This window comes from Ciconia boyciana, chromosome 2 (assembly GCF_034638445.1).
Source record: "Ciconia boyciana chromosome 2, ASM3463844v1, whole genome shotgun sequence".
Taxonomy (NCBI): Eukaryota; Metazoa; Chordata; class Aves; order Ciconiiformes; family Ciconiidae; genus Ciconia; species Ciconia boyciana.
The window spans coordinates 100311370-100333577 of record NC_132935.1 but is presented as its reverse complement, the minus strand read 5'-3'; the positions used below and the strand labels follow the sequence as shown (position 1 = coordinate 100333577).

The window sequence follows — 22208 nt, the reverse complement described above, 5'->3', positions numbered from 1 at the left end:
AGCATTCAACTTATGACATCTTTTGAAGAACTACTCCCTTCACAGGAAAATCAGCAATATATTTAAACACAGAGGTAGCTGTTACACTAGTTTCAGGCGGCAGTTTTGAACTTGTCACTCAGTTGTATGTGAAATAATTTTGTTCATCAGTGCACTCAATAGTACAAAATAATTTGCAAACCTTTGTTTTTCTTGTTTTCAGTAAATTTTAGTCTGTTATTCAATCTAAAATAAATTTTAAAATAATTATTTTCTAGGTCAAGAAGTGGTGTTCAAGTGCCTTGGAGAAGGAATTCTTGAAAAGGCCTTTCAGGGATATAATGCTTGTATTTTTGCCTATGGACAGACAGGTGAGTCTCCTGTCCTGAAGGGGAAGAACACTTTTTGTGCACATGGGAAGTGGGAAGAACAAACCATAAATATTAAGCTAGGTAATATTTAAAAATTGTATTTTGAAATATCATAATGTTAAATGTCAAACATTTAGCACAGCCGGTGACAATGTAAAGTTCTTAAAGCAGCTCTGTAAATATGTTCCTCGTTACTACCTGTTGGGGCCGCTTCCAAAGCCTGAAAGGAGTAGTTCATACTGAAGGCTCATTCAGTCTTTTGTGTTTGGGGGTCCCAAGTAATGGCCCTGCCAAAAGAAACCTTTAAGATAATTTCTCTTTCTGTTTACCTGTACCCTGTAGTCCAAAGAGCAAGCTATCTGTCTGGAATAGTATGTTATATTGTTCTGATATGTACTTCTGGAGGAATAAAAAGAGAATAAAAACATGTGCTTCATGAACAAATGAGTAGCTCAAACTACATTCTAAAGCATTTTCTTCTCCTTTTTTCCTTTAGGTTCAGGAAAATCCTTTTCAATGATGGGCAATGCAGAGCAGCTGGGTCTGATCCCACGGCTCTGTTGTGCTTTATTTCAGAGAATCTCTGTAGAAGAAAATGAATCTCATACTTTTAAAGTCGAAGTGTCCTATATGGAAATCTACAATGAGAAAGTCAGAGATCTGCTTGACCCAAAAGGGTGAGTAGCTTCACTCTCCCCCACAGCCTTCCTTATTTTTGTCTGAAACTATAAAAGTAGGAATCACTTTTGGAAGTCCTTGAGAATATGTTTTCAGAATGTATGTTTATATGACTTCTTTAGAAAGGATTAGATACCAAGCACCGGAAAGAAGAGAATAGCCATGTAAAGCTTGTATATGAAGTAGTAACTGGTGTGGATCAATTTAAGTATTAGGATACCATCATAATGATGCAAACAAATACTGTATGAAGTAGTTTACCATCAGAAAGCAAGACTATGTACAAGTAAATTCTGGGGTATTTTTGCGATATGATCCACACTATATTCAGGTAAGAATTTTCATCAGCTAGGAGGAGTTTGAAGCTTATTTACAACTTGGTTCTCCTGGTTTAGACGTAGAACTTTTTCAATGCAGAAGGATAACACCTCAGAATATACTCATGGCACTCTTTCTTCCATTTTGTCTACACAAAAATACTGGTTAGGCTTTCTGGCTTGGAGATGTCTAGACAAGAGGTAGTTTGGTAGGTTTTTTTTTCTGAGCATTGATACATGTAGTATATATTTTGATTCTTGAACTAGGTGAAGAAGTATGCAAGTTAGTTAAAAAGGTAGATTTGAGACTTACTTAATATATGTCAATAAATTGTGGAAAATGCAAGAAGAATTGAAGCTTTAGCAAATTGCTGGGGGGAAGGAGGAGGATTTTTTGTTTCCTTTTTTTGTCAGCATTCTTTCTGCCAAATAAGGCATTTCAGATTTTGTTCCAGCTCCAAATACTGGGGTGGGAGGATGCATTAAAAAATAATTCATGTATATAGATTAAAACCGGTTAGATTAATTTGAGTCTTTATTGTTAATTTGAGTTAAAAACAATTCTGGAAGACTTTTTTCCTCCTGTTACAATTAAAAGGCATAAATTGACTTCTGCTATATGGAAGTTTCTTATAATTTTGTACTATAATTTTTGTTTTTCAATAAATTTCACACTAGTGGATTGTACATAAAGTCTACTCTATTCCATAGGAGTCGGCAGTCCCTTAAGGTTCGAGAGCACAAAGTGTTGGGACCATATGTAGATGGCCTCTCTCAGCTGGCTGTTACAAACTTTGAGGTAAATGTAAACCAATGACAAGTTTATAAACAACACCTATATACATAAGCCATAGGAATCTTCTAAGAGATAAACTAGTGTCTATCCAAACATTTTGGTTCTTGAGTGATTATGGTCGCTGGCAATTGCAAAGATCTTCTCTAATGCTTCAGGAGTACTTATTTCATGTAAAAGCATTGGATTTGCCTTTATGTTGGTTAAAAATATAATAGTGGTATCTCTTTATTTTGCAGTTTTCAATGCATATAGTATACAACAAGAACACAATGTTTCCTTGACACAGGAAATATGAGGCTTCCAAAATAAGAATATTAGTCTTCCAGCATGAATTCCTTTGATTTTGTGGTTGAATACGACCTCTTAATTTTATACAGGTATATTGCATGAGGAGCTACAACATGGCTTATATAATTCATAATTTAAATCATGACAGCATCTGAGCCCACTTGAGTTACCAAAACACATCGGAATAAATCAGAATTGTAGAAGCCAATGAACTGCTATAGCTACAATGGAAATAATTAAAGCAATGCAGTTGTATGAATTTTGTAGGCCTTTCTTTTTATGAGGAAGCTGATTTGGAAATGTTGGTTTTTAAAAAATGTTCATTCTTTGTTTAGTGTTATGTGGGAACCATTTTGCTTTCTTATGGGGATTTTTATTTTTTTGAAGCATCTGTGCAGATTATAGAGTTATGAAAACTGCTTTTGCAGCTTTTATGGTGAATTGTGTACTTTGAAAGCACACCTTCTTTGTTCAAATTCTAGGAAATTTTGTTCATACCTAGTTTTTGGCTGATGACTTATCAAGCTGTCTTGGAAGACTCAGCAAGCACATATTTCAAACTCGGCATAGTCTTTGTTTTTACATATGTGGGAAGGTACAGGCTCAAAGTGAGGTAACCCTTTGAGCCAATTAAGTGAAGATAATATTAGTGCAATTCAGTAAAGAGATGCATTGTGTTCACTTGTGTAAGTAGATCTGTGCTGGCCTGATTACTGGCATTAAACAATATGATTTGCAATATGGATGTTGCCAGCGTATTTCAGCAGCAGATAAGGAGAAGGTGCATTGAATATAGTTGCTGGGCTTTTAAGCAAAGCACTTAAAGCAGAGATGTGATTTAACGTCGTTCTGTGGAATTACATATCCTCTGTACCAGTACATCTCAAAATGTGCAAAGAATTTTCTCATTACTGCTACCTTCCCTTCTTCCTCTCTCCCACACGTACACACCCTTCCGTCTAGATGGGGATTTTGTTCAGCAAGCACAATACTTGCTTTTATCTTAGCATCATTTTTTACTCTTTTTGCTCTAGGATATTGAGTCACTGATGTCGGAGGGAAACAAATCACGAACAGTTGCTGCAACGAATATGAATGAAGAAAGCAGCCGCTCTCATGCTGTATTCAATATTATAGTGACTCAGACACTTTATGACCTGCATTCTGGTGTACGTATTTCTGTTGATTAATTTATGAAGTTGTGGTGAATTATTCTTGTTCTTCCCTTCTCTTCCACATACATTCTCTGTTTAGCTGTGCTTCTACCTTTAATGCCATGGGGTCCAGTAATCAAAGTAATATTGGCAAGACTATAAGATTGAGAGAACCCTGGAAGAGTGAGGAAGCACACCAGATAAAGCACACCAGATAAAGTTGGATCAGTTTTTAAGATTATATTGCCACCATGAAACCTGTCTTAGGTCTTAACTGTTGCTGAAGTTGATATGTTTTAATGGCCTACTCTGCCAGTAAGGTTATTGATGTTACCACACAACTGATTCTGGTTCATTAGTGCTTCATCCCTTTACTATAAAATATATGAGTGACTCCTAAAGAGCTGTAAAAACTCTGACGATTCCTTCTTCTCTCATATCTTGAATTTGATACTTTAACCCACATTATTATGAAGAACAGTGTTTCATGGTGCCAGTGTCAGACTTGTTAGCCCTTTGTGCTGGTGTTTCTTAGCTGTTGTTCTCTCGTGTCCCATCTGTGCAGAATTCTGGAGAGAAGGTCAGTAAGGTCAGCCTGGTGGATTTGGCTGGGAGCGAGAGAGTGTCCAAAACGGGAGCTGCAGGAGAACGTCTGAAGGAAGGCAGCAACATAAACAAGTAAGACGTTGATGTTGGCATACGCAGGTTGCAAAGCTTAATCTTGTAAGAATCACTGTTGTTTCCTTGGCCTCCTCTCTTGGTGTGCTTGTCACAAGTCAGTTCAAATGATAGACCTCATCAGAAGCAGTTTGATACGGCTTTCAGCTGCTCTGTGCTAAACGCCATATGTTTCCTTACACTGGCGTAGGGACCCTGATTCATACTTGATTCGGATGAGGGCTATATGAATTTTATCTGGAAAAAGTGACAGCAGCGCTCTTTAATTAAGCATATACCTTTTGTGATTCATTTATACACCCTGTCCCCAGGCTCGTGTATTTGTCTCATCATCTGCTCAAGGAAGAATGCAAAGTTGCAGAGTTGAATGGCTTTGTTCCAACATGTATTAAAATATGTAAGAGTATAAGACACAGTTGAAAAAAACCAGATCAGAATGAAGCTGTGTTAGTTTAGCATTGCCTTGGGCATTTGTACTCAAGCAATGACAAGTTTCAATGCACTGTTTTACCGTAATTACTGTGTTATTGCCCAAAAGCAAGAATTTAGCATGCTGTTACCGCTGTCTTAAGTATACTAATTTTCCTGGGAAAGAAAGAGTTTAACTGTTACATTAAAAGCTACTGCTTTTTCAATTTAATTTTAAAATGTTACAAAACATTTTGGTATTTTAAGTTAACAATGATAGCACAAAGTGTGTGTGGGAACAGCATTCATACTTAAAATTATTTTAAACTACCTCTTTTTAGAGTTTGAACATGTTTGCTCTTTCTAGTTTAATTTCTAATCTACTTTGTGTTTAATGCATCATATTGGTAGCCACGCTGGCATAGTCCTTGTGAAACAATGATGTGGCTCTCTTTACTTAATGGCAGGTATTGTACCTTTACCCTGTGGGTTACTAGTTAAATTCAGATTGGCTTTACTAGAAACTGTATTTTGCATAAACAAAGGTGAAACTAAATGTTTCTTTCTAATTCTTGGGGAAGAATTCAAATGCCAACTCTCCCAACAGCTATTAACAAATTGCAAGTGTAGCTATAGATACAGAAAGACTTCCTTTTTTTTTTTTCTGTTAGGATGTTTACTCAGTGTTAAATTTTTATGGTATCGATGTAGTAGGGGAAAGTTGTTTTGCCCATGCTGAACCTCTTTGACAATACAGGACTTCAGATGCAAACACCAAACTTTTCTGTAAAACATATTTTAGAAAGAAAAGTGGACAGCTCTACATTTTCCCATCAATTAAATTATGAATTATTATATGGTATAAATCTGTATTACTCAGTCCATTTATTAAGCGTTCTCTATTTGAAAACTCTTTTGGAACCGGTAGGCAAAAGAGGATTCTTAGTGCTGTGCTTGCTGTCTTTTGTTAGATTTTTGCTGTTAGTTGGAGCTTTAATGAAGTCAGACTTTTACTGGAAGCCTCAAAATTGGTATATATGTTTTAGCAGATTATTTTTTCAGAGAACATTGTGTATGATCTTCTTTTGGGTGTGATGCACCTTACGTATTAGGGAAAGGCAATAATCTTTTCTGGAGTGATACAGTATACTTAAACCATATACCTTACTATGTCAGCTCCATTTTTTTACTATTTTTTATTCTTTTATAAAAAAGTAGTAACTTGGATTGGTAGCATGCACTATGTTTAATGAGATGAAAAATGGAGCTGCTGAAATTACCTGGCAAATAAATTTGCTGCTTGCACTATGTTTCATTGCCTTGAAGAAGAATGTGGAAATAACATACCTGTTTTATATTTACAAGGCAGGGAAAATGTACACTCATCTGTGCATATCAAAACTGTGTAGTGTGACATTCAGCCAGTCTCCGCAAGTTTCTCTGCTCTTTGTTTTCTGCATGAAACCTGGCTAGGGCTCTGGCTGCTGCCGCTTCCGTCCCACAACTCATCCTGTTGTAAACACTCTTTCCAGTCTTGGGACAGCATCTTGCAGAGGGGAGGCGATGGATTGCTCTCCCACTTACTGAAACAATAGAGAGTTCTGTCATTTTGTTAACATCTTCAAATAGTTGTAATAAAGATTACTTCTGTTTTTTCTCAGAGCTGATGCAGAGTTGCCTTGGTGAAGGTGCTGGGTGTCTGCTCTTTATTGAGGTTTTTTGGGGGATTTGCCATACCTCATAGGAAAGCTGGATGTGCTTGTTCCTCCCCAGGGATGTGCTGGTTCCCATACCTAGCGTAGAAACACAGGTGCTTAACAACTCGTTGTGGTGTAGTCAAAGAATTTCTAGAATACAGTAGTAGGAGGAAGCAGAATAGACAAGCTGTCAGTTAGTGGCTAAGAAAAATACTTTCTGTGAGCAATCTGCAATTTTAACTCTGATTAGTAAAATCATAGCTGTTGTCATTTTCACTTGAGAATGCAAAAAGAAGCCTTTAAAATGTAGGCGGGGGGAAGGAATGGGTTGGGATAGGTCTGGCTCCAAGCTGATTTTAGGGAGGTTTTTTGTATTCAGAGTTAACTAATAGAAAGGTGGATTCTGCTCATTAAAGAATTTGGTTGTAAATCGTACAGAAGTAGCTTGAATGGGTGTCATTTAGGGACAGAGTTGTTCCCTGCAGTGAGGAAGCACCACTTCCCTTCGAATGCCGCTGACCCAGGCCTGTGGTGGGAGTCTGTGAGCTTCCCACTGCCTGCGAGCAAGGGCAGCCTGGTTGTGCCTGAGGAATAGGGACAAGGAGAACAGAAAGTGTGCAGAAATGGCACTTTCCCATGCTCTTGCACCATGTAAGTTCACTCTGCTGCTTCTGAACTGCCTCAGTCTGCTGTGTGCTGTGGGCTTAGGCCTTCTGGTTGATTCATTATATAAGTAGTGTGAGATAGGATCAAAGTAATGACAGATCTCTGACGCATCGTTTAGCATGAAGCAAAGCAGCCGATGAGTCCTGTAATTACTTTGTTGGGCAGCCATTTCTTTTACTGCTTTCCTTAAAGTCTTTAAACAGCTTTGTATTATGAAATCTCAAGCAGAATACATAAATGACTCCAGTTTGGCTGTTATTGCAGATGTTAACAGTCTTAAAATAAAATCAGTATTTGTAAGGAGCAGAAATAGTATCACATCTTTTAATCCTGTCTTAATAAATTGTAGCTTATAATTTCCTGTTTATTAAAATGCAGTGCCCATAACTCAAATTGGTGTTGCAGCCCTGTTGTGAAAGTTTTCAGTGACAGGCCTTTTTGAATCCCTGTTCTCCCTATCTCCCTTCTGACTGTCCTTTTTTTCCCCCTCCCTCAGTTTTTGGCTTCGGTTTTCACATTTCCCGTCATTTAAAGAGGGAGAGAAGAATTGGAGGAAAATAGGCCAGAGTGATTTTTTAACTTTATGCTCCTTGAAGGTGGACTCCATTGGGAGCATGCTGGTGGTGCTTTTCACTTGTGCTGTAGGAGGTTGCTACGGAGCAGCATACAGCATCCTACTGTTTGTTCTCGCGTGTTTAGCACGCTGTCATCTCTGTCTGTGGAGACCAGAGACTGGAGGCAAGAACCAATTCTCCCTCCCCCATCCTGCCCCCACAAGCTTTCAGAGATTGTTAGGCTTTTGTTTAGGTCACAAACTATAACTGTCCTTTTTGCTGTGAATTTTTCAGAGGTGAATTGGAAAGTTATCCTATAGACAAATTTACAAAATGGAGCGCTCTCTTGGGAGATCAGATTGCCTCGCCTCTCCTTAAAGTTCTTTTCCTTTTAATTTTGCTTTCAGGTCTATGCTATATCTTCATACCACTTTGTGCTATACGCAATATGGGACATCTTTTGTGACGCGTGTAGTGGTTCTTGTTACCTTGTCCTCAAATGTCTTCCTTGAAATATTCTTCTGCAACATTTTTGTCATTTTCTAAATGTTATTTCTGAACCACTGGTAGTTTCAAGCAGCACTAAGGCCCTGATACAAATACTGTGCAAACACTCCTATCAACTAAAATAGTACTATTTATTTGAAAAGAAAACTCAAAAGGATGGAGTGGAACAGTACAATTAAAGATTTATTTGACTATCTAATTGTGACGCTGCTGAAGCTTTCCTTGGTAGTTACAAAGGGTGGATGGATAACTCGGCATGAATATGACGGACCAGTATGCTCTTGGGCTCCAGCACTGTCTGTTTTAAAACCCTTTAAGGCATCTGTTTAATGTTCTCAGGCTCCTGAACGAGCTCATTATCTTAAACATACTCACCCCAAGAGCCCTGATGTCACTTAAAATTTACACAGGGTTGTATAACAATTGGATAATACATGTGCTTTGCACAGGTTGCTAATACAGTTACCCCTGTTGGTGGAAGTGGTACATGTAGCAAAATGAATTAGTTATCTGTATTTTCTTCACGATCCTAGAGTGGTGTTTGGGATGTGGCTGTCTGCTAAGCTATTTGGGGGCTTTTCTCTTTCATGCTTGTGCATTTTTGTAACTGGGAGATTGTTTGGTCTCCCCACAAGAAGCTAGTGAGGTTCCACCTCAATTACAAGTCAACCCATTTGTCAAGGGACCTCCTAATCAGTCTCTTCTGACGAGCAGTCTTCCATTGTTGTGTGATGGCTGATTAGTTACTGGTTCACCAGGCACACTAGTTCTCCTGGGCCATAGCTGGCTTTGTCTTGAGGATGCCTCCTTATGGCTAAAGAATTGTTCAGTTTTAGTCTGTGGTTGAGCCAGTGCTCTTAAAACATTGTTTCTAGAAACAGGGAATTCTTGCTGTGCTGCCAGCACTGACTCGTAACAGTGTCGTGAGGCAGTGTCCGAGATAGAAAGATTTTTAGTCTCTGAGAAAAGGTAGATGCCTAATCAAAGGCAGTGATTCTCCATATGAAGCAGTCTGCTTCGCACTTTTCAAACTATTTTAAATACCCAAATATTTCAACTTAGTCTTCCTGGAACTTGGTCTTAGTACCAGATGAGATGAAACACTGTAGATACCGATTTTTTTCTTCTAAATATGTAACTTCAATAAATACATTGCCCTGTTTGGAGGAGGGCAGTGGGCTAGTTGATCTCCTGTGGTCATTTCCAACTTAAATTATTCTGATATTTTAAAAATTGGATGTGAAGTTCTGCAGAGCATGATTAAACTCTTTAGCAAATTTGGAATATGTGTTAAAGCTGTTCTGCTGTGTTGCATTCATAGATCACTTTCAACGCTGGGCTTGGTTATATCATCACTCGCTGACCAAGCAGCAGGGAAGGGGAAAAACAAGTTTGTGCCTTACAGGGACTCTGTACTCACTTGGCTTCTCAAGGTAATTAATATTTTCTATTCACCCTGTACACAAGATGTCCACTTAATAGTTTGTAGGATCATTGTAGCATACCTCTGTGTACGTGGACTTCTCATAATTTTTTTTAAAGAAATGAGCTAAGGAGCTCTCTTGGCTATAAGTTGTTCCAAGTAATATGGACAGCTAAGTGTATCTTGTGTTAATTCTATGTAAAGTCCTATTCGGCTATTTTCAGTTATAGTGGAATTGAAACTGGTGGAGGTGGCTGGAAATGTTCATGGATCATACTGGTTGGTTTACATCCAGAGTACCTTTCAGTGTCTAAATAGTAAGCTTTGTATTTTAAGTATCTTTGTAAAGACATTGTATAGTCTCAGAACAATTTTTAACCCTCAAACTTTGTGAATGCACTCTACAGGACAACTTGGGAGGGAACAGCCAAACTGCCATGATAGCCACAATTAGCCCAGCAGCAGACAACTACGAAGAAACACTCTCTACTCTGAGATATGCAGACAGAGCCAAAAGGATAGTTAATCATGCTGTGGTGAATGAAGATCCAAATGCTAGGGTCATCAGAGAATTACGTGAAGAAGTTGAAAAACTGAAAGAACAGCTCTCACAAGCTGAGGTAACATTATTCACAGTACAATGTAAACTGAGTTTCCCAAGGAAATGTCAAACTCTGGAAGACTAGCTTTCTTTTTAAGTCTTACCGAATGAGGAAAGGAAAAGTCTTGCACTTTTTTTTTTTTAATAGTTTGTTTCCTGAAATAAATCCAACAGAATGTTTGCTTATTTTTAATAACTTTTAAATGAGGACAACATTGTACTGGTGGCGACCCTTGTCGGAATAGACTGTTCTTGAAGAACTTCATGTCAAGCAATAATTGATGCAGCACAGATAAGAGCTAGAGTACAACTTCATTCTGCAAACTTACTAGCAGAGATTTTTTTTGCATTGGTAGGCTATATAATTTTATGACGTCAAATGGAAAAGTGTGAAAAGCTGTAAATCTGGTATTGGACCACAAAATATGTGGGATGTTTTTCCCCTTGATGTTTGTGAAAAATCTATAAAAGATTGTCAAAACTGCAACACCAAAACTATCAGCAATTTGCTTTACTGCCTTAACAGTTAACACTGTGAGATTGCTACTTATCTTAGATTTATACTTCTAATTAGAGAGTAAAGTATCAGGGTAGGATAGTTTACGGGGTGATATCTGGAGAAATTAGGCACTGCAGTGTAGGAAAATATTTTTGATCTTTTCAGGCAAGACACAAAATACTGGTGGAAAAAGAACAGAAGCATGTCTGAAGGTAAATTTGGTGTTTAAACTTCACGTTCATTTAAGGAATAGTGTTGCTTGTATGAACAGTTCCTTACAGGCTGAAATGGGAAAATCTGCTTTAAGAAAAAGGAGCCATTCACTTTTTTTGTAAATAAAAATCTGTTCTAATCCCATATTTTAAATCAGAAAATATTATTGCAGCATGTTCTTAATTATGTTGGCAGACTGTGGCTGAACGCAACCAGTAGGAAAGTGTCCAAAGTATTAACTACTTTTTTTAAAAAGTTTTTTCTCTTATACCTTCTGTTAAAAACCGTTACATAGAGTTATAGACCAGCCTGTTGAATTGTTGCTACGCGCTGGACCTATTCAAGCCCTTTGCTTTTGTTTCCTGTTGTGAAATGAGAAGCCTGTGTTAGCTCCGGAGCATGCCTTCCTTCAAAGCTAATCAACAGGGTCAGTTTGAAAGCTTTTAATGCAACTCTAGGAACACTTACGAAACCAAGATAGAATGGAAGGCTAAATATCGAGAGGAATTTGTATTTGAAACTAATGTTGGAAGAAAAAGTTCGCAGTTGAACTTCAGACAGCTAAGACTTAAAGTTTTTAAATATTCAGATATTTTTATACGGACACTGAAGCTTGAGTGGTCAGATGCAGAGATTTTGTTGGTTCCATTAGCCTCTGGAACTATGTCGATCTTCAGCTATTTCAGATCTGGACTCATTATAGGTTGATTATGTCCTCTTCCTTTGCAAGTGACCTGTTTCTTCATCTTCTGCCATGAAAGACCTGGGGATATAGTTGAAATCTATACTCGTTGCATTTCGTATTATGTTGCTGTGTTCAGTTTCCTTGTGCAAGCAAATGTTGCAGTGGGAAGAGTAGCTGAAGGTTTTTGCTAATTTCTATCTTTTAGGCCCTGAAGGCACCAGAACTGAAGGAAAAATTGGAAGAATCTGAAAAACTAATAAAAGAGCTAACAGTCACCTGGGAAGAAAAGCTAAGGAAAACAGAAGAAATTGCACAGGTATTTCAGAAATTTTGGGGAGGAAAGGCCAGATACTCATGTAGTGCAAGTCAGCTGAATTTCATGAGCTTTAGTGGACTGTGCTGTCTTCCCTACCAGCTATTTAGAATTCCTCTGGATTTTTGTCTTTTCCCCTGGTTTCTGGTTTTGGGGTTTTTGTTGGGTTTTTTTGTTTGGTTGGTTGGCTTTTGTTGTTGTTGTTTTGGTTTTTTTTTTAAAGTCTAAATTTCATTAGAATAAATGTAGCTCTGTTATATCATTGATAAAAGCTAATATTTGATTTTAAAATAAAACATGAAAATATGTTTGGGCAACTAATTTATTTATAAGACCACAGTGGGATCTTGGATGTGTTTCCCTTGAAGTGACTAAGAAAATGAATTACAAAAGGATCAGAATTTTGGGCGGTATTTGTTGCTTTTGCTTTTAGTGGCTTCTTAACCAGAGAAGGAAAATGTGTACATGTATTCACTAATGTTTGTTCATTATTATTGCACTTAAAATAAGACTTCTGAGTTCCAGTGTACTTTTCCATCATTTCCACCATCTACAGCTTGGAGAACGAGTATTGTTCGTTTCCCTTTCTAGTCTTAAAGTTTGAGAAGCATGCTTTGGTACAACCACTGATTAAGTAAAAAAAAAAAAGGTGGGGGGAAAACCCAAACCAAACCCCACTAGCCAAACAAAAAACCCCAACCCCCAAACTGTAGCCAAGCAAAAGACACGTGTGATTGAGTAGATGCTTTAGCTGAATTAATAATAATACTGCAAAAGAATAAACCTAAACTGTGGCATGCTATTTTCTAAATTATCTATGACTATTATTATCTTTGAAGTAATTGCCACTGAGACTAGTTTTTAACTAACACAGAGGTTCAAAGCCACATTGTGTTACTCACAAGTAGCTCTAATAAAATCAGTAGGGCTGCTTAGGTAAGTAAGTGCTGCTTTGGGGAAGCAGGTGTTTGAGGATTAGATCTAACTTTTTATTGTTGGTGTGTAAAAATAAATTCTATTAAACATACGGTACTTGACCAATGTCTTAAGTCCTGTTTCCGGTAGCGATATACAGAATGCATGTTCAGCATGTGCATCTTCAGCTTTAGTTGCTCTGCTTTCATTTACTAGCTGTACTTGTCTCTACATATTGCAGCAGGAAAGATTAACCTATTTTTGTGCTTGCAGGAGAGGCAAAGACAGCTAGAGAGCATGGGAATTTCCCTTGAATCTTCAGGTATCAAGGTTGGGGATGACAAGTGTTACCTGGTGAACCTGAATGCAGACCCTGCACTCAATGAGCTTTTGGTTTACTATTTAAAGGTAAAAATGTGAACAGGATGTTTACACAGAATGAAAGGACACTTGTTTATTGTTTTGAATTTCTGGCTTAATTTGTTATTCAGAGTGTATTTAGATTTTTAAGACTAGTTGCAGCAAAATAGGATAGGCCTCCTCTTACTGTTTAGGCTTTTGTTCTCCCTTTGCAGTTCAGCTTCATTATTTTCCTAATTGATATCCTGATTGCTAACAGTGAGAGAAGTGCTCAATGCATGCCAGTATTAACAAAATCTGTGATAAATGCTAGCTTTTCCAGACAGGATGCGAATAGAATTGCCTTTTTGACTGAACTTGAAGTGAGAGCCTCATGTTAGATGCTTCTTTTTATTAGTGAACTGAGGATTGCTTTAAATATTCAATGAGTTAATCATAAAGTGATGATGTTCAGTAGTAATCAGTAAGGGTAAACATAGTCTTTGATGACAGAAAAGCTTAAGAGAAAGGGAAAAAAAAAAGGCACTGGTAAAAATTTACAGAAATGCATTTTCCTAGTGCCACTAGCTTTCATACCATTCTGTTTAGCATAGTCTTGTGTCAGAGTGAAATAGTGTCAAATACAAACCTACTAAGTTTGTAAGGAAATGTGACCTTGTCAATAAGATATGAAAGACTATCCTGTCTATTTTTATAGTTACTTTTCTGCTTTAGTGGCCAAGATAGGGCTTCTGTATTTGAACAGTAGCAAATAAAGCACAACTTCTCTAACAACAGCAAAGTAAAGTATTTCAGCAGAATTTACAGTACAACTTGACTAGTAGAGATTAGGATGTTTAGTTGAGTTGCTATATAGCTGTTTTCTGAAAAGCAGCCAACTCCGTGCACCTTGTTTTACTATCCATGTTGTCCTGTGTTATATATGCCTATATGACATGGCTGGTTTTCTTCGCTATTTGCATTTATTGCTTGTATGCAAGCATAGTCTGAGAATATTTTTAAATCTGAATTTGTGTGTCAACTGCTTTATTTTGCTTTATCTAAAATGGTATGAAGATAAAGTGCAGAGCAGAAGAACAGTTTGTGTGTGACCCTTAAGTCTTCAAATCTGCTGTGGCACCATTTCTGCTCTATAGAAGTGCTTAGCAAAGGAGAGCACATAGATTATGCAGTCTCAGTGCTTCAGCTAATATTTTCTTAGTTATATAAACAGTGATAGTTTGCTTGTCTCTTAGTAACAGCTTGTTTTCTAGGATCACACAAGAGTCGGTGCGGATACCTCTCAAGATATACAGCTCTTTGGTATAGGAATCCAACCAGAACACTGTGAGATTGATATTGCTTTAGATGGAGAAGTTACACTCACACCAAAAGAAAACGCAAGGTAAGGAAGATCAGCAGCACTTTCCAGTCAAGTGTTTGCTTTTCTTTACCAGAAGGTAACTTGCATGCGTTTTTATTTTACATCGTCAGAAGTATCTTAAATTCTGATCAATGAGTAGCTTCAGTATAGGTGACTTAAACATATACTTAGAAGTGAAATTCAGCGACAAACCTGAGATTTCCCCACACATGTACACACCCACCCACTCTGCAGCATAACAGGCTATCAGTGGTTTGGCTCAGAATAAATCATCGCAAGAAGGTATTCAGTAGGAATGAGGGACCATTGCTTGTCTGTATCTTGGGTGGTAACAGGATCACTGAGATGCTGCTGGCTATCCCGACCCGTGCGATGGGATAGTAGGCTGTGTCTTGTTGGGAGAGGATAAATTGTGCCTCGTGAGTAGTTCCTGTTGTAAAGCCCAGTATTTTGTGAGAAAGAGGTGTTTTAAAGATCTGAAGATCTTTACATTCTTTTCTAAATCTTTAATTACTGTTGTGTCTAGTAAACGCACAGTGTGGAGTCATGTTTATCCTTTTGTTTCTACTTCTGTATTTTAATTATTTTTCATTTTGAGGGCACTGTGGCTTCTTGGGTGGAATTGTAAATGTCTTTGTCACTTCATCTCCAATGGTGTGTGATAAGCAGTACCTTTGTCCTAGTTAATAGTCATGCTGCTTGACTGAAATCTGAATATCTAAATAATATCTGAATATCGAAATAATGTATAGATTAATATTAGAATGAGAAACAAAACCTTTTTAAAAATCTGATCTCTTTAGTTCTGCCTTCAGTAAAATACCTCTTAGCATTTGCATTTTTCTTCTGCAACCTACTGTACAAAATTTCAAACAGATGGGATTCAGACTTGTGGTGGTAGAGTTACTGTACTGGAAATCAGTCATTCTGACTGGCAAGAACAAAAGCACATGTCAGTGGAAAAAACATATTTTGTTTTACTTGTGCTGGATCTGCAATGCTATTCTTAAGATACTAGTGTCAACAGAAATTTAGTTACCAGAATTTCATTGGGGGGGGGGGAATCTGGTTTTAAATCAAATGCTTACATGTTCGTGTTGACTTACTTGAGACAGCTGAACACAGAACACTGCATCTGAAAAGGCTTTTTTCATTTTAATCTTTTTTTCCCTTTCAAATAAAATGTTCTGCTTTGTGACTCACATGCAAAAGTTCAACAGCTACATTTTTCCCATTTTGTGATTGAAACTTAAATACAAAGAAACCTAAATGCAAATATAACAGTATACCAGATGTTCACAAAAGTAGACCCTTGTTAAAAGTAGAGACTCTATTTGTTGAAAGAATGAAACTTGGATCTAAGGGTCTTACGCCTGATTGTCGAGTATGTTAACAGTATGTTTTACAACTGCCTGTTGACTGACTTACATCTTGGAGAGCTTTATCAGTAGGATTTGCATGCAACCAAGTTTACAGGCTGTTTATAAGAAACAGGCAGTGACCCAGTTCAAGAAATGGGAATTTAAAGAAAATTGTGCAACTAAAAGCAACGTTGTCTGTATGTTTACTGAAGAGTTGTATTGACCAAAGCTGGAGGGGAAAGGTGCTTTGTGTTTAATTCTGACAGTAGAAATCAGACCAGTAACTTTCCTGTTGATTCTTTAGTGAGAACTTAGCAGATTTGTGCATCATATGATACAAAGCACTGTCTGTAGATGGGAGAAGCAGTAGATCTTGTAGTTACTTTTCAACCTTCTATTTTTAGGATTTCACTGAAGTTGTATTTTCTTCTTTCAGATCCTGTGTAAATGGTGCACTGGTATGTTCTGTCACTCAGTTATGGCACGGAGATAGGATATTATGGGGAAACAACCACTTTTTTAGGTAATAGTTGATATTTACATTCCAGCCTCTTTACATTCAGCCTATTTTTTTTTTCTTCCACTGGTCTGCATAAACTTTTTAGAAACTGAATTTAAATTTTTACACAGAATCAATTTACCAAAGAGGAAACGACGAGATTGGCTGAAAGACCTTGAGAAAGAAACTTCGTTAGGAGAGCATGATCTGGATGCAGCTAGTGAAGCTTCTTCAGAACCAGACTACAACTATGAGTTTGCACAAATGGAAGTTATTATGAAGACACTGAATAGTAATGGTAAGGCAGCTGGTTCTTTTGGATTGTCTTAACAAATTCAGCAAGGAACTTTATTTCTGGGTAAAGCAAGTGGTACACTTGCTCCAGGGGCCTTTGGAGCATTTTTGGAAAAAGATACTTTACAAAAACAATGTTAAGCATACATATATGTGTGTGTGTATATATATATGTATATATAAAAATATATATGCACCTGGGTATAAGTACAGACACACACACAAATTAGTAGTTGGTTTGTGCCCTGACACACAATTTTATCTGTACATGTGCTGTCCTTTATAGTGCAGCTGAGTTGTAATCATCATGTAAGTCCTACTAACCTCTTGCTTTTGCAAGTTAATGCAGACAAAAAGGTGCTCCACATATGGCTCAGTTAGCTTCGTCCTTCCTTTTGTATCAAATATTACTGACGCCATTTTAACCTTAGTAGAAAACCACTGAAATGGTAACAAACCAATAGTCAAACGTCAGCTAGCGTGGTTTTTAAGTCTTGATCACTCTCAATATTTTATTTAATAGTCGTTAAAACCTATTGTGATGCCTTTTTTGGACAATATAATAAAATACAGTATATATAAAATAATGATATGGTATATATAAAACAATATGGTGTTTTCATGGTTTCCAAAAGGCAAGTCATAGTTCATATGATATAATATGGTATGAAGAAATGCTGAAAAACTTGGTAAACTACTGAATGCTTTGTGCAGGTTTTTTAATACACAAAATTTGAGAGGCAAATACCTTGGTTTGTGGTCACTGACCAAGAAGACACAGTAGATGGTGTTTCCTTGCTTTCTGTTCTCCTTTCTTCATATCTTCGCAGTATTTCCATTGTTTGCTGTGGTTTACTTGTTGAAATATAGTATTTACTTTTTTTCTTGGTCTCCTCTTACTCTTTAACTTTCTCTGCTTTGCTGTTGAGTACAGCATGATGGTTTTGTATGCATGATGCTCTAGCGATAGTTTCCAGGTTTTTTTACAGTTTGATTTTAATGGGATTGCTTGTGTGAGTGAGTTACAGGGTCAAGTCACTTAAGCTGATGTGGTGAAATTACTGTTTGATAACAGAAATATTCTCATTATGGTTCACTCATACCAGGAGACGAATTTCAGATGAATCTGCCATCCTGGTGGTCTTCAGTGTTGTCATCCCTTGTGAAGATTCTGTTGCCTGTCTTAAGGCCTCAAAGCATCCCGTATCTATGCCAAAACTGGGACAAAGGTTTTGAACTTGATTGGCTCATGCATGAGACTGCTGGAGAAATTTGAAAGCATTAATTGGTGCTTGATCTGCGTGTCACTAACCAGGGATTTGACTAAACTGTAGCAGTCTACAATGAGTCAGTGTTCACTGAATGGAGGGTCACATTTTTTGGTTTTCATGTGTTGTTATCTAGCCGATGGAAATGATTCTTCACAATATTTCAAGTGTCTTTACATTTTTTGTCTTGGTCGGTTGTTTTCTGTGCCTTTGCTCAAGAACAGTACAGACCTTGCTGTTTCATTAGAGCTCTTTCCTCCCTAATGCACAGCAAATGTTAGCAGTCATACATGTCACACAGTTTCAGAGGCGTCATAACCCAATTATTCTGCGTCTTGTCTCTTCTGTTGCCTCCCACATAGGTGTTGCTTAACTAAGTTGGAGTAGTAAGTGATAATAAAACCCTGACAAAACAAGTGACTGTGAGGATCATAGGCTGGTCTTTTGATTTGAAGCCCAGTAGTGCTTCCAGGTTCTGTTCTTATCAGTGGTATGGCTAAAATACAGTTTTTTCTGACAGGCTTCCAGTTTGTTGGGTAAGAAGTAAAGCAGCTTTGTTGCAATACCGTTTATTTATTCTTCCTTAAAATGAAAAATAAATATGATTAAGGAAGAAGAAATAACTAAATAACTGAAGACAGTTAATTATATTATCCGTATTCTCTGGAGAAGCCCTAGGGGGAGAATAAAGAGGTATCTTAAAATTTTTATTAGATAATTATTTTATAGGCATGTATGGGTTTGGGATTTTTCTTCCACATCAGTGGTTTGATATAGCCCAAAGCAGGAGGTTTTGGTCGTCTTTTGTTCTGGGTCTTTTTTTCCCCCATTGATCTATTTGAGAACAGTAACCCTCTTTAAATAAATAGCCTAGCTTCTCCATGGTGCAAACACATTTGTTTTTATTGCATGTAACTAGTACAACAGTGTCACATACTGCATCTGGCTCCAGAGAAGCTCTGAGGAAAATGTGTAACTCTGAAAACAGCTGTAAAGAAAACATCCAGATTCTTTCCTCCCTTCAGCATGCTCATTTTCTTTGGGGGATTCTGTCAGATAAGCTTTGTGCTGCTAGTTTGTGATACTGGTCAAACACAGAATGCAGTGAAGTTTACTTCATTCTTGTATATGGTGCAGTGGTTAAATAAACAATGTGATTAGTTTATGCAGCTTCTTATTTAAGCAAACAAAACTGTTACAGCTCAGGGTGGGGATTTTGATGAAACTTAGCAAAGCAGCCTGTGTCATAACATTCTTATAGCTTGCTTAGGAAAATGCACTTATGTGAAACCTTAAGGAATTTATTCAGCATTTTTGTTACTGGATTAACAGGTTCCAGATGTGAATTAAGTGACATTGCAGCAAGGTAATCAATGCTGTTCATCCTATGGAGAAAGTACATTCCTCTGGTTCAATGTTAATATTCTAATATTTTGCAGAGGATTAAGTGCATATGAATGGTCTTTTCAAGGCTACTGAACTCGTGTCACATAAATATGTAAACGATTGGGACTTGGGACTTTTAACACTGTAGGGAATTTGCTGTGTGTTTTGCAGGCACTGGGTAGAATCTTCCCTAATTTATTTGACTTTGCATGAGAAATCCAAAATTGTGGAACATGGTATTTAAATCTAACTTAAACATTATTGTAGTTCTTCTGAATTGTGAAAAACTTGACTTTATTTTTTCATCTTCTAACTAGATGGTTTATAATTCACGCCATATTTTGCTTTCTCACTGTGAAAGGCTTGGGGTTTTCTGTGTAAACTCTTTCAAAAGTTAAACTGAAGACTTTTCTAAAAGTGTAAATTTACCTTTTGCATTTCAATACAAGCATAACCCACCTTCCCCCCCAACCCCCCAACAGTAGTGGATTTTGTTGAAATTGGGAATTTTTAGACTAGGTTCTTGCATCTTGCTCCAAATATTTTCCATGATATAATTTGATCCTCTGGTGGTTGTGATCCTGTAAATCTAGGTGGCTGAAAAGTTCACTTTTATTAAGGAGATCTGCTCCCTGAACTCGGAGCTGGTCTTTGAGCAGTTTATGAAAGTCTTGTCTTAATGAGTCAGCCTTAGATTCATTTCCTGTGTTTGCAAACACAATAGAGGGCTTTTAATTTCTTCCATGCCTCTTTTCTGTCTTCTGCGTAATACCTGATTTCTCAACCATTCATAAGAACTAAACTATTTTAGGGATTATGCAGTAAAACCTGTGCATGTGAAGGTAATTCTGGAATAATCTGGAGGAGTTAGGAGGCTGATGATGATGCAGATCAACATTAATGATTTGTAGTTTAGAATATTAGAACTTGGTTCAGTCAATTGTTTTTGTTGCACTGTCTGTTTAAAAGCTAAAAATAGCTAACTGTCTTTCTGAGAATGTCATGTACTAAAAAGTAATATTTCTGGTTATTTTAAGACACTTTTATGCATCACTGTTTTGCTATTTGGTTTCTATTTATACTGGCTGATTTTTAATTTTATGCTTTATAGTTACCATTGTGATGGTATTTTATGATGCCTTTGTGTGAAGCCAGTGATTTCCTCCATGCATCAGGCTAGGGCCACAGTAGCAACTTGCAGTAGTGTCTGTTTTCTACTAAAAATAAAGATGTGCTTTAGATCAGTCTTAATATTTCAAAAAAGGATGCTGAGAGGCAAATACAAACCCACTGTAACAACAGAACCCTGGAGATCCTGTTTGCTTCTCTGGCATTTATAATAGGAAGGATTTGCTTTATGAAGTGACTTGTCTCAATGGCCATGTATGTTAAAATCACAGACAGGGAGTTAGTTTATCTTTAGCAAAATTGGTCTCAGTAGTTTTAGTACTAGGGAAGTTGTTATAGATTACTGAATACAGTAATGCTACATTGGTTTGTGAAGATACAGGGGATGTGGTTTTTGGGAGAGTGTATGTACGTGTTATGGTGACCAACATACACTACTAGTGATGAAAACCCTGCAGAACCTTTCATGTGGATCCTCTATTACATGCTACAGTAACCCATATTTTGTTTCGTGTGGCATTGTAGTATCAGGAAAACTTGTACAAAATCTTACAAGGACTGGGTTTTGGTAGTGAAGGCAAGATGGTTCATAACTAAATCACACTGATGTGTTTTTTGGGTGGTGGGGTTTTTTGTTTGTTTGGGGTTTTTTTGGGGGGCAGGGTTTGAGAAGCACACCTCTAGTTCCAAAGTGGGACAGTGTAATTAAATCTAGGGGTTTTTTTTCTCCCTCCTTTGACAGAGTGGCATCCTTAAAAGTCACAGCAGCTCTTTTTTTTTTTTAATATTTGCAAAATGGAAGAGGTATCACAAACAATTATTTTAAAGCTGAAGTTTTTTAAATTTGAAAATCCTGGCATGTCCTAGGGCTGCAATGTTGCTTCCCCTAATAATCACCACTCCAAGTATGGAACTCCTCTCCCTTCCCCTTCTGATGTACAGAATCGCCAGTTTGTTAGGTCATGTGCTGTCACTCAGATATTCATCTAGATAGGTCCTTCTGCAAACTGCTTTTTTGCTGTATTTAAGCTTTTAGATGTACATACATGAAGCAGATATATACTGGTAGTATATAGAAGGAGCTTACTCCATTGAATTGCTCTTTCAGAGGCATTGTCTGACGTTGGACCTAAACCCAGGAATAGACAGAGTAATGTTTCTTTAATTTGAATGCAATTTGGGTTTAACCGTAGCTGATTGACACAAGCAGTTGTTGTTTCAGCGTAGAGTATCCAAATGGATTTTTGTTCTGGGTTGATACTGAGATGAAATGTGGTTTATAAAGCTAAATGCAGAAGTCCCCTCCAGAAGGTACTTTGTCTACTTCAGTGCTGTGAAGCACATTGGTGCAATGCGATGCATGACTAGTCAGACAATTTGTTTGTCTCAATTTTCACCTGCAGCTCTCCAACATGTTTCATTTTCTGCCAAAATGGAGAAAGTAAATTGCATTTTACTTAAGTCGTTTCCTTCTCTGGTTAACGTCATCTTCCCTTGTATTTTGCTTTGTTTTCTTCTTATTAATCTGTTCCTTTTTCCATCTATTCTTTTTTTCCTACTGGGATTCTGGAACGTATTATAACTTCACAGTACTGAAGTATGCAGTAGATGAGGGTCTTAACCATTCTTCTAGCCTCTTTGCATGCCGTCTTTTTTTCTTGTTTGGATTTATTTATTCAATGCTATATTTATTATTTTTGCTTTTGTTTTGGGGGGCAATGGCCATTTTGTGTTTGCAAAGACTCTGGGATATGTTGATTGCTGTTACCAAATAAATGATGAGTGTTCTGTACTGCTGAAATGGCAT

General features: G+C 37.2%; 1 protein-coding gene across 6 annotated transcripts in view; it reads left to right on the top strand.

Annotated features, from left to right (window-relative positions):
• The window catches only part of KIF13A (kinesin family member 13A), a 120477-nt gene that overhangs the window by 64776 nt on the left and 33493 nt on the right, over positions 1-22208 (top strand). For all 6 annotated transcript variants that reach the window (XM_072853338.1, XM_072853337.1, XM_072853343.1 and 3 more), the window contains exons 5-16: positions 258-350; positions 847-1027; positions 2057-2144; positions 3464-3598; positions 4149-4261; positions 9415-9526; positions 9924-10136; positions 11720-11830; positions 13016-13150; positions 14356-14486; positions 16263-16349; positions 16457-16623. In XM_072853338.1, the coding sequence (XP_072709439.1) occupies positions 258-350; positions 847-1027; positions 2057-2144; positions 3464-3598; positions 4149-4261; positions 9415-9526; positions 9924-10136; positions 11720-11830; positions 13016-13150; positions 14356-14486; positions 16263-16349; positions 16457-16623 (1566 nt within the window). The remainder of the gene's footprint in view (positions 1-257; positions 351-846; positions 1028-2056; positions 2145-3463; positions 3599-4148; positions 4262-9414; positions 9527-9923; positions 10137-11719; positions 11831-13015; positions 13151-14355; positions 14487-16262; positions 16350-16456; positions 16624-22208) is intronic.